Source organism: Amphiura filiformis, chromosome 2 (genome assembly GCF_039555335.1).
Source record: "Amphiura filiformis chromosome 2, Afil_fr2py, whole genome shotgun sequence".
Lineage (NCBI taxonomy): Eukaryota > Metazoa > Echinodermata > Ophiuroidea > Amphilepidida > Amphiuridae > Amphiura > Amphiura filiformis.
In genome coordinates, this window is record NC_092629.1 from 15,823,543 (window position 1) to 15,847,593 (window position 24,051).

Genomic DNA, 24,051 nt, shown 5'->3' on the forward strand with positions numbered 1-24,051 from the left:
ACCCTCGACGAACACTACAGCCCAAAACCGTTAACAATTGCAGAAAGGTACCGATTCTACAAAAGGGATCAACAGCCCAATGAAAGTATTGCAACTTATTTAGCAGAACTCCGCAAACTAGCATCAACTTGTGAATTCAAGGACTTTTTGGAGGAAGCATTAAGAGACCGACTCGTGTGTGGTCTCACGACAGAAAACATTCAAAAACGCCTTCTGTCTGAAGCAAAGTTGACACTAAAGACAGCAGTTGAAATATCTCTCGCTATGGAAATGGCAGCCAAGGACACTACCGAGCTACGCAATAGAGACTCTGGTATCAATAAAATGACCGGTGTGGAAAAGCGAACCACAAACAGGAAGACTGTTACTTTAAAGGGACTAAGTGTCATAACTGTGGGAAGACTGGACACATAAAATCTATGTGTAACAGTTCGGTTAGCTACCGCAAAAGTGAAAGGTCAAAGAAAGCAATCAAAGCAATGGATCGTGTCGCAGATGCGCGCGCAGATACAAGCTCTAGTGAGGAGGACTATGATGATAATGACCTTCTACCTGGTATGCATACACTGGGTATTAATAGAGGGACAGCCTCTGATATTATTTATGTCAATCCAATGATAAACGATAGAAAGCTCACAATGGAGCTCGATACTGGATCAGCAGTATCGGTGATCTCCAAAGAGGTATACAAAGAAACATTCAAGGATGTGCCGCTGAGACACACATCCATTATGCTCACTACATACACTGGGGAATCGGTGCAGCCAATCGGGGTTATGAAAGTTATGGTAAGATACAACGACCAACAGATTACTAGTAATTTGTATGTGCTGGAGGATGGTCCAGCGTTATTTGGGCGTGAGTGGCTGCACTCGATCAGATTGGATTGGCATAAATTGTTCAGTGTGCACTCTGTTCATTTGTCGGATTATACAGTGCCTAGTAGTGAAGCAATGCAATCACAAGTGAATGAATTGCTTAAAAAGCACCAAGCAGTTTTCCAGGATGGTATTGGGAATCTGGATGGGGCGCAAGCAAAATTAAACATAAAAAGCGATGCACAACCAAAATATATGCGGGCCAGACAGTTGCCCTATGCAATGAGGCCCAAGGTAGATCAAGAATTGCAGCGTTTGCAAGACGCTGGAATTTTGTCACCTGTTGATAGTAGTGATTGGGCCACACCTATTGTACCTGTGTTAAAGAAAGATGGCTCAGTCCGCATTTGTGGGGGTTTTAAATCAACAGTAAACCCTGCCCTAAATGTCGAACAGTATCCGTTACCTCGTGTTGAGGATATCTTCAGCAATCTGGCAGGAGGCCAACTTTTTACCAAATTGGACCTCACTCAGGCTTACTTGCACCTCGAAGTAGATGAGGCATCCCGGGAGTTGTTGACAATCAACACTCACCGCGGGTTATTTAGATACAATAGGTTGGTCTATGGGATAGCTTCAGCACCTGCCATTTGGCAACGCACAATGGAACAGGTACTGTTCGACATCCCAGGAACACAAGTTATTCTTGATGATATGATTGTAACTGGTAAGACCACAGAGGAACACTTGCATAATCTCGCACGCGTGTTAGAGAGACTTGACCAACGCGGACTGCGTCTGAACAAAGGCAAATGTGCATTTATGAAAACGGAAATTGTCTTCTGTGGCCACAAGATTGACAAACACGGTCTACACATGACAGACGACAAAATCAAGGCTGTGATAGACGCTCCAGCCCCTACCAATGTCACTCAACTCCGGGCCTTCTTGGGGTTGATTAATTACTATCACAGGTTCTTGGCCAATCTGTCAACAGTATTGCACCCACTTAACCAGCTGCTCAGAAAGGAACAGAAGTGGGAGTGGTCAGATAAGTGTCAAGAGGCGTTCGATAATGCGAAGCGCCTAATAACATCTGACCAAGTGCTTACCCACTATGATGAAACATTACCAGTGCGGGTCGCTTGCGATGCTAGTCCCTATGGAATAGGCGCGGTTATGTCCCATGTGATGCCTGATGGCACAGAACGACCCATCGCATATGCTTCGCGATCATTGAACTGTGCGGAAAGCAATTATGCACAGATTGACAAAGAAGCACTAGCGCTGGTGTGGGGTGTCAGGAAGTTCTACCTGTATTTGTGGGGACGCCACTTCAACCTGGTTACTGACCATCGCCCGCTGACATCAATCTTCAGCCCAGATAAGCACATTTCTGCGGCGACAGCAGCAAGACTGCAGCGATACGCTATATTTCTCGCAGGATTCACATACAGCATCGAGTACCGCAGTACGCATGACCATGGAAATGCTGACGGCTTATCGCGTCTACCAATGGGAGCATGTGACTCTAATTCAGTCGACCTCATGTATGTAGACATTGAGCAATCTCAGCTGGATCCTCTGCCAGTAACCGCGAAACAGGTCCAACTACACACACTGAGAGACCTAATTATAAGTAAAGTGTATGAAGCCACCCAGTCAGGTTGGTCATATCATACGCTAACAGATGAAGACTATAAGCCCTTTCGCAGCCGTCGAAATGAACTATCCACAGCTGATGGGTGTCTAATGTGGGGAGCAAAGGTCGTCATACCCACAAAGTTAAGGCAACGAGTTCTAGCTGAACTCCATGATGGACACTTAGGTGTTGTCAAGATGAAGTCGGTTGCACGAACACACGTCTGGTGGCCAGGCATTGACCAGGACATAGAGAACATAGCCAAAGGTTGTTCTGGGTGCCAGAAAGTGCAACACAACCCCCCAGCAGCACCACTACATGTGTGGGAATGGCCAGCAGCAGCGTGGGAGAGAATCCATATCGATTATGCAGGACCAGTGGATGGAGTCATGTATCTGATAATTGTTGATGCATACTCTAAGTGGCCAATCGTTATTGGCACCAAATCCACCACCTCTGTAAAGACAATCAACATTCTGCAGTCCATATTCGCTAGTGAAGGAATTCCACTTCAGCTTGTTAGCGATAATGGACCCAGTTTACCTCAGAGGAATTTGAGCTATTTCTGAAACGCAATGGAATCAAACATATCAAATCGGCCCCTTATCATCCATCTACAAATGGCCTAGCAGAGCGTTTCGTCCAGACATTCAAGCAAGGCCTTAAAGCGGCAAAGCAAGGAAGCGCAGAGTCAAAACTCGCGAACTTCATACTAGCATACAGAAACGCACCGCACTCCACAACAGGAGTCTCTCCAGCTATGTTGTTTCGCGGACATAAATTGCGCTCACGACTAGATCTCCTAAAACCACAGACTAGAACAACAGTCAACAATAAGCAGGCTGACCAAGCAGCAACACGCTCGACAACTAAGCCACGCCAGTTCGCAATAGGACAAGCAGTATCTGTACGAGATTATCGCGGTAAAGAGAAATGGGTCCCAGGAGTCATACACGAGAAAACTGGACCTATTTCCTATAAAGTCAAAGTGGGTCCACAAATGATGTGGCGCCGTCATGTTGATCAACTGCATGCTGATACTGGTGAAAATGTTCAGTTTGAACAATTACAAGAAACGGCTGGTGATTGGTTCCCAGCATCACAATCTGATGAAATACCTGTGCTAAACAATCCTCCAGCTGTTCACATACCAGCAGTTGCTGAACATGACCCTCAAAGAACCACACGCCACACGGAGTGGTCGTGCCATTAAGCCAAATCCTAAGTATCAGGATTATGATTGCAGGGCTTGACCTTTGACTGTTGTACATGTGGTTGAGACATAAACACAGCATGACTAGTGTTTAAATGATGAAGTGTAATTGTTGAGACAGAGACTCTGTAGTATTATTATGTTCTGTTCTTATAAGCCACAAGTCAATGGTAGATTATTTCTCATGTTTAGTAGAGCTAGATGTTTTAGCATGAACATTATCATGCATCTTCCTAAATTAGTGATTTTCACAAAAAGGTAAACCTTAAAAATCTACCTGTTGACTTCTAAAGTGATAAAAAAATAAAATAAATAAATTTCGGAATTTATATAGCAACAATTTATAATTGCAACCATGTGGTTTACAAATGAAACTTGGTTGAATACTGTAATTATTAGAGTATAAGACTCAGGATACGCAGGTTACAGTTAATCTTGTCATTATACACACATCTCACAGTATCAAACTCAATGATTTGCCTGAATGTTAGTTACAAGTTCATGTTGTTTCATTCTGATAAAAGTTCGAGTTAATGTTGTTTTATCCTGATAAACAAAAACCTCAATGCTTGGTCCGTATACAGTGCTGATTAATCTACTCAGTTATATTTGCATAAAAATAACTTCTAGATTTAGTGAGGAGGAAGTGTAATGTATGTTCACTACAGACTCATTACTGGAGTAATGACCAGGGTTGATAAACAACCTCATTGTCGATAACTGATTGATCAATACATTGTACTGTTAAAATGGCTACCTTGTAGTGTTTGTGTCATTCCTTGACCCAAGAGTTATTTTCCCCCATAGTGGTCAAATACACCACAGTAACTAATAGGCTGAGACCATTTCATGGTCGAAAGATGCCAAAAAGGCATGCTCTTATCCTTTCTAAAATTTACTTTAATTGTCAAGTGCATTGAACTTGTTCAGTCAATCTATTGTGACATTTTATTTCAAGGTAGTGTTTCTAATTTTAAGACAACATCAATAAAAACATATGTCTGCAAAGCCGATCTTATTAATTACCCAATCTGAATGCACAACATGTTGTGATTACATAAACTAGACTGGATGCCACAAAACTTCACAAAGTCGCCAAAGCTGTATCATACGAGATACGAGCGACAAATCCCCTAATGACATTTCCCCACTTTGTACTGGTTTTCATCAGCGTGCCTCAAATGTAACACTGTATTCGATAAAGTTTTATCTCAAATACACCCTAATGCTAGGCATGTTCATACTTCTTTTAACGCATTTAGGTAACTTTTATGAATGAGTTATGGCAAATTAACATTTTGAGCTTTTTTTTTTAATTTGGAAGTTGTTTTAAAGAGGTCTTCAATCAACGTACGCATACAAGGAACCGCATCATACAGCAAATAGCAGAGAAACGGTTATTATGTAAGCTCCTTGTCAACCACTGTCTACCATGCTAATTATTTTTGCAGAAATGCCGCTAAGAAAATAAATAATGATTTTCCTTTTCATTAACTCGCCGTGCGTGATTGCAGTTAAAGGAGAATCCCCCGATCGGTACTAATGGCACGAGATTTAAATAGAAGCCGCCTAAGTAATAAATGATCTATTCCAGTTGAAATCCATACACCCCATATTGAAGAGATGACTTTAATTTCGGTGAGTTCCCGCAACCTTTCTAGGAATGTCCTTTTAACATTAGGGCAATTAGTTCACAGTATACAGCCAACAATATGGTCTACGTCATACTCTGGAATTACACTTCATAATCTGTATCCAACGTTGAACAACTTAACTCTTAGGTAAAAAAAACATTCCACAGAAAGTAACAAAACATGTTGATTATCCCAAGTGTTAACCGTTCAAAGCAATTTTGTAGATGTTTTTCGTCCTCGAAGGATCTCATAAAAGTGTCTTTAATGCAAGACGGCTCATCGATATAAGTTGTGCACATGAATATACCAGGTCTGGTATGATAGAGTGTTAACAAAGGAACAAATAGAGACTCTAAAATACTAATTCAAATACAGAACATTATTTATTTCAGATTCCCAAAACAGGTGGAACGGTAGTTAGGTTTTTTGTCCTTACACACTTGCATTTCGATATGCAATCCAGCATGTGCTTCTTATTAAGGGAACTGGAATGAGCGTTTTAAGCGTTTCGACAGTATTTTTTGTGGGACATGAGAGCACATCAGACATATCGAATTTTTTGAAATTCACGATACAATACACATTTTATGACAAATTATTAAAATTTGATATTTTTCACATTTTTGATATATAACAGTCCTCGAATTAAATTTTATAAATCTAATGATATATTCTTAAAGTGTATGTAGCTGGGAGGAAAAGCCGACGATCAATTGAACATTTTGACCTTTCATATTGAAGACCAAAAAGACCTATTTTTTTTTTTTTTGTTTTGGGAAAAAAATCCATATCGTCAATACGAAAGGTCAAAATTTTCAAATGATCGTCGGCTTTTCATCCCACCTACATACACTTTTAAGTATAAATCATCAGATTTATAAAGTTTACTTCGAGTACTGTTAAATATCAAAAATATCAATTTTTAATCACTTGCCATAAAATTTGTATTACATTTCGAATTTCAAAAAATCAAAATTATTTGATATCAGAAGGACGTTCTTCGTATTCAGAATGCAATTCGATATGTCTGATGTGCTCTAATATCCCACAATAAATACTGTCCAAACGTTCATACCCCATCCCTTAATACCAGTATTTTTGCAAATATTTATATGTTCGCATGCTAATATTGTGTAAAACCGTTTGCCCTTTTAAAAACATTTCATCCAACACATAGCGACACACGAACACAGAATTGTTCAAAGACAGCCTCATACAGTCCGTTCTTACTTTATTCCGTCTCCAGCGATCTCAACAATGCCTCCTCCCATTGGCACAAGTAGCACCAAACAATAGCATGACGTCAACAAACTCAATTTGTAACTCGCGGGCACATAGCTCTCTTGGAATTTAATTTAGTGTCTTAGGTACGGTTGTTTATGCCTCGAACTGTCGACAGAGTTTTCACACACACATACACACACTTTTCTCTGCTATTCAGTTGACATTCATGCCTTTTTACAACCGTTTGCAGCCTATTCTTAGCGTGAGCCAGTTTTAATCTCACAGTCAGCCTTATTTTATCTTGCATTTCCCGGCAAAAGATCTTTTCACATGCGATAAACAAAGTACACTCTTCTTTTAAAAAACAATCCTAAACTAAATCGAGCCGTTTCTGTTATGCATGTGAACAAAAGTCTAGCGCGATAACATCTCATAAATTAGGGTCGTAATTTCTACTTTAATGTAATACATAGGTTGAAAATTGAGATTTTTGCAATATTTTGTTAATCCTTTGTTGATCCTTTCAAACGGCCAAATATATTTCTATAATGTGGTGTGATCAAGCAAAACCAGTCTGAAGCCGGGCATATTCAATTTTCAGTTTCTTATCGCACTGTGAACAGCATTTGTAAAGCTACATTGTGCAGGAAACCCCATTGAATTTGGACAAGCAGTTCAAAAGATGTGAGCAGTTAAAGAGTTTCCAAAACAATTCGCTGTAGAAGTGATGTAATAATCGGATTAACTCCCTAATAGCAATAGGTTCAAACAATTTTTGATTGTACTAGTACGTTCACGCGGTACTCTGCATTGAAGCATAGATGTCAAAGAGCAGGGATAAATACCCGGATCGTAATTCTATAGAATATTCATATCATGCTGATCAATCGCACCAGTAAGAAATAGTACACACTCTGTTATAATTACATGTGGGGGAAATAGTATTTGCGTGTAATTGCTTTTAAAGTTTGATCAAATTGAAATACTAGCCCTTGTTACTATGAAAACCATTGCATTGTGTAAAATCAGACTAGAAAGGCAAGCTTCTACACCAAACTAAATAAAATGTCAGAATAAAGGTCAATATAATATACCATTACCATTGAAGTGGACACACCCGGTTTTAATAACATTAAATATAAATGAAGGTCATGAAATTTTGTAAAACATTTCTTATGAAACAAAAAGCTACAGAATCTTTTTCATCGTAAAATATTATTTTTGCAAACGTTTGTGTAACACGTAAATATCAATTAGTGGTTTTTTTAGCGGGTTCGCCGTTGGACAAGTTTAGAACTGCCATGCGTTCGTCAGGAGTAGCTCTGACTTCTTCAGGACAAAGTACCTAAGAATGAGACATGTAGACTGCCCCTTGCCTACTGATGGCTCTGAAAAGATCCGTTCACTGAAGACTGCTCCTTGTCAACAGAGAACAAGCAGATCTCGCCTATCTGCTAATTTTAAAAGGTTTTGATGGCTCTGAAAAGAGCCGTTCACTGAAGACTGCCCTTGTCTACAGAAACAAGCAGACCTCGTCTATTTGCTGATTTTGATATCAATATGTTGAGATGTTTTTGCAGCAAAAATGATATTAAATCGTTTTATACCCATTATATTACACCGACAAATTTGTTGGCAAAACGACAATGTTTTGTGTTTTCTGGGACATTGCGATATAAGCATAATATTTGTGGAGGGTTTTTGTCTTTGGTTTTTCTACGTGTCCGGTTAGTTGTGTTTGATAATGTTATTTGTTTGTTTGGTTGGTTGGTTGAATATTTATTATTCAGTGTATTGACATGTTCAAGGTATTAAATCTTAAGTTTGCATTAGTTTGCGCTTCCATTATGCATTTCAAACTTATTATTAATTATTATCCGTCCAGTCCGACTGCCTAGCCAGGAAAATTGCCAGACCAGGCAGCATGTTGCATACACAGGCAACATGGTATCACACAGTACAATGCTCTATTTCAAATAGAGAATCCTTTAATAGAATGTTATTTATTGGTTTAGAGTAAAGAAGTAGGTAAAAAATAATATTATCAATGGATGTACACTCAGTGGTATGTTTTCATCAACATTAATTAAAATAATTAAAATAAAGGTAATTTGCATAATTTTAATTTTCAAAAAGCCGTTAGAAATTATTTTCCTCCTGGTAAATTTCATTTTCGCTCTGTGAAAAATTGTCAAATGATAGGTAGATCATGTGTGTAAAGAGTTTCCCTCGATCTTTTATAAAATTACCATCAACAATTTAGGGCTTAGTCTACCAAATTCGGCAGAGTTACCAAAGAATATGTTGCCTGCCCAGGCAACATGCTGTCTAGCCCGTCAATGTTTCCTGGGCAGACAATAAAATCGGACTGATTATTGTATCTACTCTGCATCCAAATGTTGAAAAATCCAGCATAAGAGCATACCAGTTTCATTGAGTTTGTGAAATAAGTCTTGATGTATTTTCTTATCTTAATTTTTATCAAGCATCTTACATTTTGTACCCACATTTAATAATGTTCTTTTTCTCTTCTTTCAGATGAACACTCCAACCGGGGACATCAAAATCGGTACAGTTACTGGTAGCAGTATACAATCGTACTTAAAGCTATTACACCCAAAATTAGATCTTTTTATGTCGGATTATATTTACGTCTCAACTGAAGCAGCTATAGAAGCTATTAAGTAAGTGTGACATCAATCTTTTTTACTATGAATTTGAGATTATATTCCGATCTGCTGGGCCTACCTTTTATGAATAGCAATATTTAACATCCTATCCCAGATGTACCATCAGGTCAACTGAAGTTCAACTGGGATATCATCTGACAACATTCGAGATTCGGATGATATTGCCACCCTTACGTCGGGTTCATTTTTATGTGAACGCAACATTAAAAAGTAATTCCACCAGATCAGATCATAATCTTAAATGCAATGTTATTACTATCTGGTTGAATGATAATGGGCTATTCCATTTGAAATACACACTGCCCCTGTGGAAGTTTTTGAAAATATCTGCCACAGGGGGAGTATGAATTTCAAATTAATACCATGAAAACATTGGCAGCTCCGTTTGATACTCACTCTCCCTCAGGGTCAGATTCAGGTTGCATCTTTCTCAGAGGGTGTATGACATTCAAATGGAGCAGCCAAATGTGCTAATTCCATCTGAAATTCATATTATCCCTATCGCAGATATTTCCAAAATCTTCCAAGGGGTAGTGTGGATTTTAAATGGAATAGCCCAATCTTCACAATTATATCAGTCTTTTTGATAAATTCTACCACATGGTGTATTCTCATTTACATAAATTACCCATCACATTCTAATAATAAAGTGTTGAGTTAAATTGCTCGGTTGGTAGCAATAATGTGGTGACCCATAGGACAGTCCATGTACGCTATGCTACTTTGTATACATTAATGCAAATTATCCCAAGCCCAAAATTCAAGGCTAAAAATGAAGCCAAAATCGGTTATCAATCGGGTCACCCAGCTATAATTATAGTCAATTTAAGAGGACGTAAATTATTAACTTCGGGAAGGAACTTTCAAGAGAATATTACACCAACCAGAAGAGCGACAGAAGATTTGTATATAAACTAGTAATTCTGAGATCACAAACGATATGAGAAAGATAGTTTGCTTGTTTGCATCGATATATTTTTTTTTTTTTTTTTCATATTTCCTTTTCTTCTTCTATCTCTCGTCCATCATCATCAACCTTGTCGTCATCATCAATAATTACCATGTATCACCCACGATTGTTTGATGGCATGTGGAAGTGTATTCATTTAAAAGCAAAATTGAACACTGATGGCGCTATTTAATTTACATCTTGTTTGCATCTTTTCAAGGGGTAGACTCTTGTATAAGGGCATTAAAACATCATAAAAATGAGTAAAATATAGCAAGGAGATTTTAAAATTACTTTTAATCATGAAATAAATGGAATAACTCATATTATTGGGCTAAATTAATTGAAATACATGTAAATAGTGCCCTCAATTTGCACACAAACAATAAATTACCACAAAAGGCAGAAAAAGATGTATGTTAGTGGATAGATGTAGGTATTGCAAAGGTCTCTAATTTACAATTATGTCATATATTGTTAGAAAAAAAAATTATCACATCAAACAACCGTGCTATGGTTACAGTATCTAAACAATCACCATGAACTACCATGGTTACAGTATGTGGTCATTGTCCATTCTCATGGTTCTAATCTAAAACACATGTGCAGATGTGCAAGGTGAATAATCAACCAAGATCAGATTCCAACAAACTGATCATTACAAGTCAGAACATAATAAAGGCATAATAATAAATTATAAAATCATATTTTTATTTAATGTAGAGAATTATTTAATATACAACGCAAAGGCATATTTTTTCTTGTATTTAATAAACAATGTCCAGTCTATCAGAGAATTGTTAATTGGTTTCATTTAATCCTCGAGTTCCAAAGTTATGTGTGATTATCTAAACAAATGGTCTATAGTTGAGCACTGTATCTATTGATGGTTTCACTGTAATTTCTTACTTGTCTCTTACTTATCTTATTTATTTATTTATTTATTTATTTTATTTTTTTATTTATTTTTTATTTTTATTTTTTATTTTTTTTTTTTTTTTTTTTTTTTTTTTTTTTTTTTTTTTTTTTTTTTTTTTTTTTTTTTTTTTTTTTTTTTTTTTTTTTTTTTTTTTTTTTTTTTTTTTTTTTTTTTTATTTATTTATTTATAACATTTGGCACATAAAAGCCGGGCAAATCCAATATTGAAAAGACAATAAAATGAAGGATTGCCCTTACTAGAAAATACATATAAGCAAGACAGTATAAAATAAAACAAAACATAAATTACGGAGAACTGTTAGAGGAGGTGGGATTGAATGGCCAATTTAACGGCATGGAGAAAAGATGCATTGACAATAGCCTCAGGGAAATAATTCCAGATGGAGGAGGCAAATGGATCAAATATTCTCTGGGACAATGAGAGCCGATGTATAGGAACTACAACAGCGCGTAAATGAGAGATGGTCACAACCATTGTCTTCGGAGGCAAAATAGAAAAATGGCAACGGCAGGTGGTGTAATTGATATATAAAAATAAGGAAACAAGTGTCAAGTTTCTGAAAACGTTTCAAGAAAACAAATTAATTGATATATAAAAATAAGGAAACAAGTGTCAAGTTTCTGAAAACGTTTCAAGAAAACAAATTAATGCCCAAGATTATTCAATTTAATTTGTGGAATAACGATCAAACACAACAAACTGAAATTTAAATATGAGTTGCCAGAACATAATGGTTGGTTATTAGTTCCAATGCAGCTACTATTTTAAACAATGGACATGGTTCAGTTGCTGTAAGATTGCATGATCATAGTACATGTATAGCCTACATATCTTAGTATACACGTGCTGCTGGAAATGAACATTGATGGCTTCATGATTGAAACTCTTATTGGACCATTAACCTCAATGGAAGAAGCCAACTAAACAACCCCTACAGCTACATATTACTTGCTGTCCGAGGTTTCTGTCCGTCTTCCTCCGAAGGTGTTATGCTTTTGCTTTTGCTTTCGCTCTGTCTCTTTCGCTATGTCAATCTTTAAAAAAGTCGATATTCACATATCATATTTAGTGTCATTGGTTATTGAGTTAGATGGTAAAATAGACAAACGGTCAATGACATCTTGTATAAGGGAAATTATTGTTCTTGACACGAGGAATCAAAAATATAGGTTTTGCATATCTACAATGTAAAATGAGAAATGTGTATGAATTGCACAATGCCTCTCTCTTCGAAAAAACCGAGACTCTGACATTCGAAGGAGAATCAAAGCCGGGTGGCAAGCCTTTGGAGGATATAGCAACATCATGCAAAACCAATATGTCTTAAAATACAACTTTCCGGCTATTTCATAGAGCAGTTCTTGGACATTAACCTCAAAATGGAAAGAAAACTGAAAGTAGCCCACCACAACATGGAAAGAAGCCAACTAAACAACCCCTACAGGTACAAGGACAGAAAAAGCAACAAATGAATCAGGGAGCAGACCCACGTTCAAGAATAGAAACCATTAAATATGTTAAACATGATCAAAGCAGAAAAGGGACCCGGGCTGGTCATATCAACCGCAGACTCAAGACAATCATTGTGACTCAAGGTTTATGATAATATCAATTATTTGAGGTATTACTTGTATCATGATAATATTTGTATATCCAAATTAACCGCCATCTTGGATTTGTTACCCGCTTGGAAAAATGGCAACTGACTTTTCCAACATCCAAAAGACATTAATGTGTTTTAGCAAACATTCTGCACACGTTTTTATTCACATTTTACCATATCCCACTAGTTCCAAATATCCGTCTCATTTACTTGGCATTTTCTTGCATTGAATCACCTGTCTATTATACTTGAAGACTGCATTGCGGACATTGTACCCTTATTTTAACGATAATATTAAGCTCTCGGTGAAATTAATGATAACGATGTCTGATTTATAATACGTGCTACTAGATATCAACAGGGTATTGACATCATTGTCATCAACACCTATAAAATAGCTATGCACTATGGGTCCAAATGGTCTCAATTTCCAAGGCGCAGTACATTAATACTCATTTTAAAGCTTCAACCTTTGACCTTAAGCATTGGAGTAGAATGCGCAGTTCATTGAACGTTAATAATGAGTTCAAGAATGATGTCTAGAAAGACGAGCATATCGTCAGCTCAGTGCCAAAAGTGAGTAAGCCCAATAGCTGCCATATGTAGCTGCCATGTGTAAGATGAGAACAGTATATTTTGTGTAAATTGCCCAATGTTCACAGGGCAGCTATTGCACTTACCCACTTCTGGCACCAGAAAGCATTCGATATTCGAGATCTTTGTGATAGTGTATGCCTCAGGAAACCATCCGTTTGTGTCCCAAATGTCAACCTAACATTAAGAATATTGGAAACAACATCAGTATTTTCCACGTGTATCGCCTTTGGCCTATTGTTGAACATAAAATAAAGACTATGGCTTTCGCGAATTGCAAGTATCGTGGTAATTATTTTGATAATATAAAGATAAAAGTAATAATTTTTTGTGTATTCATAGTACGGACAGAATTAAATACTTACATACTTACTCCCGTTTCTTGTCTTTTTTATGATCGATTCTACCCAAAAGTTGTAACAAAATCATTGTTTTCTAATCATCCGAATTATGAAAGAAGAGCCCGGAATAAAGGCACTATATCTCGTCTGACGATCCTGCCAATCAAACTACCCACAGCTCGCGATTGGTTAGAATCGTGTTACGATCCTGTCAATCAAACTCCCCACAGCTCGTGATTGGTTAGCACCGTGTTACGATCCTGCCAATCAAACTCCCCACAGTTCGTGATTGGTTAGCATTGTGTTACGATCCTGCTAATCAAACTCCCCACGGCTCGTGGTTGGTTAGCATCGTGTTACTAAAGAAATGGGAAGTTTGCTTGACAAAATCGCGAACTATTTTTTCTGACTTTCATTAATATTATTGTATTCACTTTCAAATAACGAATATTGCAAAAAAATCAGTACTTTTGTTATCTCTTGGTTCTCATTTTGTTGTTGTCAAATAAAGGATTTTACTAATCTGACTATTTCTGACTTTCATTAATATTATTGTATTCATTTTCAAATAACGAATATTGCAAAAATCAGTGCATTTGTTTTCTCTTGGTTCTCGTTTTGTTGTTGTTGTCAAATAAAGGATTTTGCTAATATAATTAAACGTTACCGAAGAAAGGGCTAAAACTACCTGACATGTGCAAGACCATCGTAAGTGAATAATGTGTAATTTTGCATATGCAATGTTTTGAAGATATTTTGACACCATATGATATAAAAACTAGTAATTTGATAGGTAACATTCCCCTTGAGATATGAGGAAGGTTGTAGAGGTATCGGACGTAAAAAACAAGAGCGCCCAAAACAATATTGTTCAAGGTTGCCCCGCAGAGCGACAATGGGAACAGTATTGCTCCAAAACAATAGCTATCAAGATTAAACTATATTTTAGCACCCGATAGAGGGCAGGACCTGAAGAATGGGGGAAATTGAGGGGTAAAAGTTAAGCTTTTGAAGTTTTTATTAAAGTATTTATTGAACAAAGTAAAAATGGTTCTGTTGATGATAAACAATCTGCGATACGCAAGTGTTTTACACCTCAAACCAAGAAGGAGACAGTTTGTGAATGTGCATTGCGGTATATGCAAATATTTTTGTCACATATTCAATGCTTTTTGAATTACTATTTACACTCGTCGAATGATACAATCCAAGTAAAGTAGTAAAAAGAGGCGCCGTCACAATTTACGTCAACATGCTAAGAGGAAACTTTATATTTTTATTTGATTTGAAACAAGCAATTTCCATGCATATTGAGTGGGGATATAGATGTTCCTTTCTTTCTTCTTTCCTATATAATGTTTCAATTTTCTCACCTCTTTCCTGCACGCAATTAGCATGCTAAATCATAATATGCTCTGCTTACTTTACTGTTGAAAATACGTTACTATTACTGGGTGATATTTTTATAAGAGAAGTAAAACAATCGATTTCTCATCGGTATTGAGTTATCATTATATTATTTCTTTCTGTTTATATGTTTAAGTGGTTGTCATGATATGATGATGAAAATTTATATGTTTTATTAAATCGATGAGTATAAGGAAGTACTTAAAAGAAGATCGTTAAACATGTCGACTGCTCAGTGCCAAAAGTGTATAAGTGCAATAACTGCCATATGTAGTTGCCATGTGTAGATGCGTACAATACACTGTGTGTGAATTGCCAAATGTTCACAGGGCAGCTATTACACTTACACACTTCTGGTGTGACTGTTTAAGTATGCGTTCATTGCACTTCTATTGTTTCATAAAGAACTTATTTGGCTGGGTAATTTTGAACAATTTAAAGAAAAAATTTGTTTTAAACATTGAATCTTCACAAGCTACAAAACACTTACTTCTTATTAAATCCCCACGGTACTTTTGTCTTTTATTTCCTTCAACGATTCAATAATTAAGCTTACTTCCTATCATGTTTGATATATAACGTATATCATTACTTTCGCCATCGCGATTCTTTTGCAAACCGCCATATCGGGTTTTGTCAGTTTAATGCATTTGGTGCTTTCATCTCAACAGTTGTACTTAATGGAGATACTTAGAATATGGCTTAAGTATACATTATTTACAGTTTAAAATGTCCGTTTTTACGGACAACAGTTTACAAAAAATTGTTTCGGCGTGTAAGAAGGTACTACACCCCTTGATAAATGTATGACTATTTTTGCATTTTTCTCAAAAAATAATAACACACAAGTAAAAAAAGTTATGTATATTATAGGGGCAAGGAATCAGTTACTACCCTGGAATTTCAATGACTCAAGTCAAGCGGTACGTTATTTATGATAAGAAAAGAGGTACCACTAGAATGTACCTCATTTCTTAACATACATAATGAACCACTTATCTTGAATCACTGACATTTCAGTGAAGTAATTGGATTCCTTGGCCCTCTAATATACATAACTTTTGTTACAAGTGTGTAGTTATTTGTTTGGAAAAATGCTAAATTAGTCACAAAATTTATCAATGGGTGTAGTACCACCTTAAGACAAAACATTCTTCAAAAAACAGAAACATTCTGTAAAACAAACAATTATTATGCAAAGAAGGCCAATTGTTGGTAGCCCAGGAAATAATTCCAACAGTGTAGACTACATACTTTTTTCCACGTAGTGAATTGAATATTGCCTCTATTCTGCAAGATATGAAGTATGTTCACAATCTCTAGCAGATGATAAGCACATTCAAGATGCTTATCAGAAGCAATTGTGAGAGAGACCTGTATTCTTTTCACACTAGTCAATTGAGTAGCAAGGTCGCAGTGTCAAATCCTTGCCAAAAGCCATTCACTATGAGTGAAATAAACTCATCCCACATACGCTGTTCATTGACCTTCATTGAAAATTCATAAATCAGAAATTGACCTTGCATTGTGGAATATGTGTTTTTGTACCCAATGAATTCAGGGATGATGCTGTGAGTGTAATAACATATTGGAGTTAAAGAACTTTATGATCAGGAGATAGTGACTCCGCAGCAATGAAATGAGTTCTATAAGAAGGAAATCCAATGTGAATTGTCTTTTATTTATGTTCAATATTTTTTTCGAATAGTAAACGAATAGTACATGTTTCGCAAAAGAAAATGTATAACCAAATTTTCACGGCTGCATAGCTTTCTTTCAGTTTGCTTTTGGCAATAGCAACAGAAAAATTGGAACAACGAATAGTACTCCCAAATTAATACTCACTTCATAAACTTCGCCTGCTTTCTAGAAACGACGCATGTATGGATATCTACGATATTGCTTGTCATCATGTTATAGCAAAAATCAACTATAGCAGGGTAGCAGTGCCACAACTACATTCATTCACAATTTGCACGGGTACGCCATATTGAGTAGAACGGGCAACAAACTATATTAACATCTCAGTAAGGGAGGGTGGTATGAAAGTCAAACAAACACCAAAATGCGTATTTTGACCGGCATAATAACTTTATGCGAATAATTCATTTTGCCCAAAAGTGGACGTAAGCTGTTTTGCAAGTCAACTTTTCATATGACCTGTTCAATTCCCATATTTTACCAGTTTTATATTATCATACCGTTAAACCAGTTATTTAAATATACACAAAGACCACAAAGGCCACAGATGGAACTTGTCTTGTGCTTTCACCAGCGGGATCATCAGTTGATTGCCACCTGTCTTGTGGAGTTTCGGCCCTCTTATAATCAAGACTCCTTCGAGTTGGGGGGGGGGCGGTATTAATAAACACCACCTCCCGCTGGTGAGCTACTAATAACACTAAAAGTATGCTTCTAGCACTTGCTGCTAAATAAATAATCTGCTTCTCATAAAATGTAACAGGCACAGGCCAGCCAACCAAAAGAAGAGATGAAGCACCAGTTAGCAACCATACTATGTCAAAACAATACGCCATCACCATCAAAAGGGGGATCTGTGTATAAATGTACCCCCAGATGACCAAACCAGTCTGTAGTAAGCAGACGGGATCTGGCGTCTCTAACCGTACCATACATGGTTAATATTTTCCCATTCGCATTGAATTCTGGGAAGACATGTTTGTTATATATAAACTAGCAACTAGGCAGAATTAAATGTTGAAATGTCTAGGGTCACCTGTGTTCTAGAGTCTGACATTAGCTTAAACTAAACAACCCTCTTCTAAGTTAATCTACATGTAATGTACCTGCTGCATATAAATGTGTATAAAGGCTTTGTTCTGATAACATCCAATGTGTATATTGGATATAGTATTGTCCCCTGTTGGTTCAATAGAATTCACTCACTTTCAATGCAAGTAAATAGCTACTTCACAAGCGTAGAAAGCGACGTCTGTGCTGTAATTTTTCCGTTTACGGGTTTTCATTCTACGAATCATCTATATGTTTGTTTTTTCTGTCACTATTTCATCTTATGATCAAACCTTTTTTTGTCACGATGTGGGATTTATACTTAGATTTTACTCGTTTTGTTTTGTTGCTATTACTGAATGTTTCCCTTTCCCAATCTCTTTCTTCATTTTCATTTTCTGCAGATTCGTATTCTTCGCTCTCCTCTTCCTCATCCTCTTCCTCCTTCCCCTCCTCTTTCTCCTGCTTCTCCTCGTTCTCACCCTCCTCTTCACACTCTTCCTCTTCATTCTCCTCCTCCGGTCCTCATATTATTATACTCGATACGGTTCTTGTTCTTGAGATTGTTATTGGTCTTCAGGCTCTTTAGTCTCTTCTACTGTATCTTCTGCCTCTTCCTCTCTACTCCTCATTCGTTCCCTTCTTCTTATTACCATTCTTTTCCTCCTCATCCTCCTTCTCCTTCTCATCATCATCCTCTCTTTTTTCTGCATTTCTTCTCCTTTTCTCCTTCGTCCATATCATGGTGTTTCTTGCAATTGGTATTTGATACTACATTCTTATTCAATGGGTGCGTCTTGTAAAGAATTCACGTAATTTGATTGGTTTTCTAGTGCATAATATCTCACAATAGTTGATAGTGATATTAGTCAGGGCGCGCGCCGCCACGCAACGGCGGCACGCTTGTTGCTCCTCAATGATCACGCGATAATGCGTTCGCGTAATACACGTGCGAGAACTAAGAACGCGATTCGGCGGCTTAGATGTTCGTGATGGTTTCGTTCATTTAAAACAACGGGGATGTCCTCACAAAAGTAACTTTATTTTTTGTGTGAAAAAGGCTTTTTCTCGCAAAATTACATTAAAACTGAATAAGAATGAGAATAAAAGATTTTTGTCTTTTGCCTATCAATATCGTGTCATAATGGATGGGCTGGCCAATATTTTTTATCGTAGTGGATACCGGCTGCGCCGGCATCCACTACTCAAAAATATTGGCCAGCCCATCCATTATGACACGATATTATAAAAAAAGACAAAATCTATCATTTATTCTCTAATTCTAAAAAAGTGAGTAACTCTATGTTTTTGGTAGCGAGCTCAGACTTACATTTACAAGACAATGTTAAACACCATACACGCTCCCTAATTAATTATTGTAAACAATTCTACTAAAATTGTATTAAAATTGACATTTCCTTAGTTTTGCATTTAGTTTACCCTGTATTCGATTATCAGACGAGTCTTTTATCAATTCCTATACAGCTATACAGCAGGTTGTTCAACTAAAAACACCACACATAGCCTGACATAATGATCTCAATTTTCATGGCACAGTTCATTTTGCATTTCACAATTATAGCTCAAAATTTGACCTCAAGATAATGAGTGTGAGTTTTTGTGCCCAATGAATATTTTAACGGTAATTTTATGAATTTTCTAGTATTGGGATTTAAGAGCTGCGCACTGACTGATGAGCATGGTGAATGTATGTGGTTCAATTACTTATTTTAACATAAACATGATAAATTATCAACTTACCAGGGAATTGAATGTCCCAGTTACAAGATCTTCAACGTTATTTTTTGTGTGTGAAACTTTTAAGGACTACTATATTTGAGACTCTTTACCAAAATAAATATACATGAAGAGACAAAGGTATAGTCACTGCTCGAGAGTCTGTCAAAGTTTGGAAATGCACAAGTTGGGGAACGGCTTTGGCCCGCTACATATGATATGATATTCTGTCACACAATATCGCACTATTCTATTTACATTAACTAACGTTCACATCACCTAAAACAATTTAACATTCTCTATGTCACTCCTGAAACGAACGGGTGTTAGGTTTTCATTTTTTTTAAATCTGTCCTTAAGGGACTTCGGTGCAGCCTGACTTGAACTTTCCTTCATTTTCAACTATAATATAAAGTACTTAGCCTGTGATTGATTTTTGGTCAACTTTTGCCAGACAAAAAATCTTTGCCTATTTGCCTCAAAAATAACATCACAATAGGATTACCTCTATCCAACCCCGTCCTACTTGTCTGTGAGCTTCTGTGTATCATTAGGATCCACAACATGCTCATCTATCAGGGCACAGTTCTTTAACCCCAATACAGTTGCACATTCATCAATGACCTTTGGTAAATTTGGGTATACAAACGCATACTCCGCAACTTGAGGTCAAATTTTGCACTATGTTTGTTTGGTTAAGTTTATTGGACTATGCCATTGGGATGAGGCTATTATGTTCCATAGTGTTGAGATAGAATCAATCACAGTCTACCTTTCTAAAATCGTTAAATAACAAGACGAGGGGATTCTTCTCCTGTGATATATTGTTTACTTTAATAATATGGCTGAATATAGAGAGTATGTTTATACCGTCTACCCTTAGACTTCTTATAGATTTTTTTAACATGTTATTATTCTAAAAGTAAATTGTCATTTCTGAGTGCAGTTGAAACGTGTTAGCACTTTTTGGTGTTATTTGATGATCATTGTTGTCGTCTTTCTAGACTCATTTTGAGCGTTTTATGCGTCAATTTATTTGCAATTCAGTTTCGTTTTCTTAATAAGATCATAAGTGAAGTGCTTTGAACGGAACACAGTCATCATTTTTAAATTGGAAATATTAATAAACAAATTCCTTAAAAGTCATGTTATCCTGTTATCGGTTTTCATGGATTCAAAAAAAAAATCTCACATGCCTATATGATTGATAGTGACATATGTACATGTTGTTCTATTCTACTCAATGAATGATATTAAACTATAAAAGCTCGGCACCGCCATCTTGGAAAGTCATTCCAAAATGAACGAAAATCAAAAGTTTAATTTCAATTCACAGACTAGACAAAAATTTTGGTTCAAACCTGTATCCTATATAGGTTAGTAGGTAGGTCAAACCAAGAACTGGTAGTCTGCCATATTGGTCCAGTACTACCTTTCGAGGGGATCGAGTGATACATTTCCATGCTGGTCACCCCGCCATGGTTAGATGCACATGCCTCATTACAGAAGCATCAAATTCTGCAACCCAGTACAACTGCACTATGTTGTATACAGCCTGTCTCAAAACAATTGTGCAAGTGGAAAGCGCCCTCTAAGGCAATTAGAAAATACCGTTGTGACATGATGCTTACATCAACGTCAAGGGCGCAGTCTTAGCTATCAAATGCCGTTTGTTCTGTTCAATTTGTTTGTTTTAATCTCGAGATATATTTAGTTAACAACGTAAGGGTGAAATCAAAATGGTGCCACTTTTAATATAGGGAAAAGGGCTGCACAAGTAAATCAATGATGTTGATACGTCCAATGCACTCCCCCTCTTCGGGGCTCGTGCATAAGACGCATCAACATCAGCGCGCATGCATTATTTTGTCTAATTTCTCTCCCAGTAAATAACACGCGTTCATTAAAGTTTGCAATATTTGTTTGTCTTTTAACATATCTTGAGTGAAAAAAAACCAGTATTTACCATGATAAAATCATTGACATGCACATGTATTTAATTTTACATCCAGAATGTGAAATATCTATTTCTCTTTTAACCTTTTTAAGTGGAAAAAGAGAAGCATAATACATTTTTTATTGTTGTATAATTGATGCGCTCTTTTGATTTCACGAAGGAACTCTTGATAAACTTGATGCTATCATTGATTTACATGACAGTCCTCTTGATCTTTCCTAGTAAATGTGGCACAATTGTGATTTTACTCTTTCGTTGTTAACTAAACATATCTCGAGATTAAAACAAGCAAATTGAACAGAACAAACGGCATTTGAGAGCTAAGACTACGACCTTGACGTTGACGTTGATGTAAGCATCGTGTCACAACGGTATTTTCTAATTGCCATAGAGGGCGCTTTTCACTTGCACAATTGTTTTTGAGACAGGCTGTATACATATACAAGAATAAGAAGAAGGTAGTCATATGTCTTGAGCTTACTTACTTATTTATGGATGTCCACTGTACATTGTCCAGTCTTAGTACTAGTTCCGGCTACAGAATGATAGCATGTCATTCTAGTTCTTTCATTGTTGCTCCATCTGGTTGTTGGGACGTGAGCTCGACATGGTGCAGAAAAGTATCCTTATTGGAGTGATCCAATCTTCTAACATATCATCTTATTGAGGACAAAACTGGCCCTTTCTCTAGTGAGGCATTGGTGTGGAAGTTACTTGTTGAACTTCTGGGCCTCGTGTGCTGATATTCAGCGGCTGATGGTAGTTTTGGTACCACTCCTGTCCACATTCATGATCTTTGTTTTGGTTGTTTAATGGTATTAGAGTCCATCAACTAACTCATCCAAATCTTGCGGTGAAAGCCAGAACAGTGACGTATATTGTTGAACTTCTGATCGTCTTGTTCACGTGCCAAGATGTCTCCAATTCTGCAGAGTTTTGTTGAAGATGTTCTTACCATCCTGGTATTGTACCCTGATCCATCCAAATCTTGCGGTGAAAAGACCAGTCGTATATTGTTACTAACATCTCTTTGTACATACCACAATGTTCTTAGCGGTGCATTTTAACTACTGTTATTGTGATTGTTGTTGTTTATTGTTGCTTCGTTGTTTGCTTGTTACCAAACGTAATATTACGCACTCTGTAAACTTGGTTTTGAACAATGTTTTGATTAATAGTTATGAGTGAGCTGCGCATCTGTGTTGTATGCTTCATGTTTAATTTGGTACAACCCAAAGGAGATTTTCAAAGCATCTCACAGTTACATTTTGAGCTAAAAATATGTTAGATCAGACATTATTAGACACTGGATTGCTATGGTACAATATGTTAGACACTGCACACGGGATTATTATGTTACCCAGCAGTTGACAATGCTCAGTCTATGCTTTACGAATGAGTAGAAAATACGTTGACCAATTCCTATTTTTGCACTCAACTTTGTCCAAAATACTTGACTTCTTCGATTTTGAAATCAAATACCTCCATGTAAATTGGTATTGCCTCAACAGTTGTAAAAGGTTTACCGCAGTGGATTATGGGACGATGTGAAATCTTCTTTGGGTACAAGCAAGTTAAAGTAGATAAAATTACATGTCATTGTCTTCTTCGGCAGTCCTGTGGAATGTCAAGAGGGTACACAACACCAACAAACTGAAATGTCGTAATATGAATGAATGAACTGGGAATATCAAATACATCATTACCGTGCGTAGTAGAGCGTACATGTTGACTTTCACCTTCAGCAAGCTGCCTTCCGTAACATTAGATTTGTTCGTGGCTTTGTATTCATTCCATGACCATTTTCATACCGTTAAATATTTACATGCAGATTTTTCAAAATACTTTTTTAATTATAATTTTGACTTTATAAAAATGTGTTCATGTAGAAAAGAAAACTTGTCCTATAACAACCTCACATATAGGGGGTGTGCATATTTTGTGCCTGTTTGGGCGAGATATCATATTATCAATTTCAGATTATTTTAACTCAAAATGAAGGTGCATTTTGGATTTTATGCACAGGTCCGCAAATTTTGGCCCAAAATGCAGTGTTTGTGGGCTAAAAACGAAGATGCGCCGATAATTTTTACTTAAGATTAAGATTTTTAGGCAGAGGCGTCCCAATGAAAAATATTGCGTGGGACATACGTCGAACTATCTCATCAGAAGATATGATCATATTAATGCCATAGTAGTAATGCACTGTTTGCTTTCGAACTATAAGCAGAATATCAAAAGTAAAAAAAAAACCAGTTTACCGTCTTTCAACTGACGAAGCAATGCATGTGTCACGTGATCGTTTTTATCACATGTCTTTATGAGATGTAGCTAGTAATAGTTCACGAACATTAAATATTATAGTCTAGACTTTTATTATACATTAATACATATAATTCGTTCAGGCTTGATGTTTTATAAATCAAAATGGTCGACAAATAAATATTTATGATCCAACATGCCAGACAAAAAAATTTTTATGACCTAGCAACCTAGTATTTTTCACACCAATTCTTGCTTGTTATGATCAGTCTCAGAACAATGCCATAT

The 24,051-nt window shown here is 36.6% G+C and overlaps 1 protein-coding gene across 1 annotated transcript in view; it reads left to right on the top strand.

The window, feature by feature from the left end:
* LOC140145936 (glutamate receptor ionotropic, NMDA 3B-like) overlaps positions 1-24,051 on the top strand; it is a 338,151-nt gene that overhangs the window by 278,070 nt on the left and 36,030 nt on the right. Inside the window, 1 exon segment of the mRNA XM_072167676.1 lies at positions 9,070-9,215. Coding sequence (XP_072023777.1) covers positions 9,070-9,215 — 146 coding nt within the window.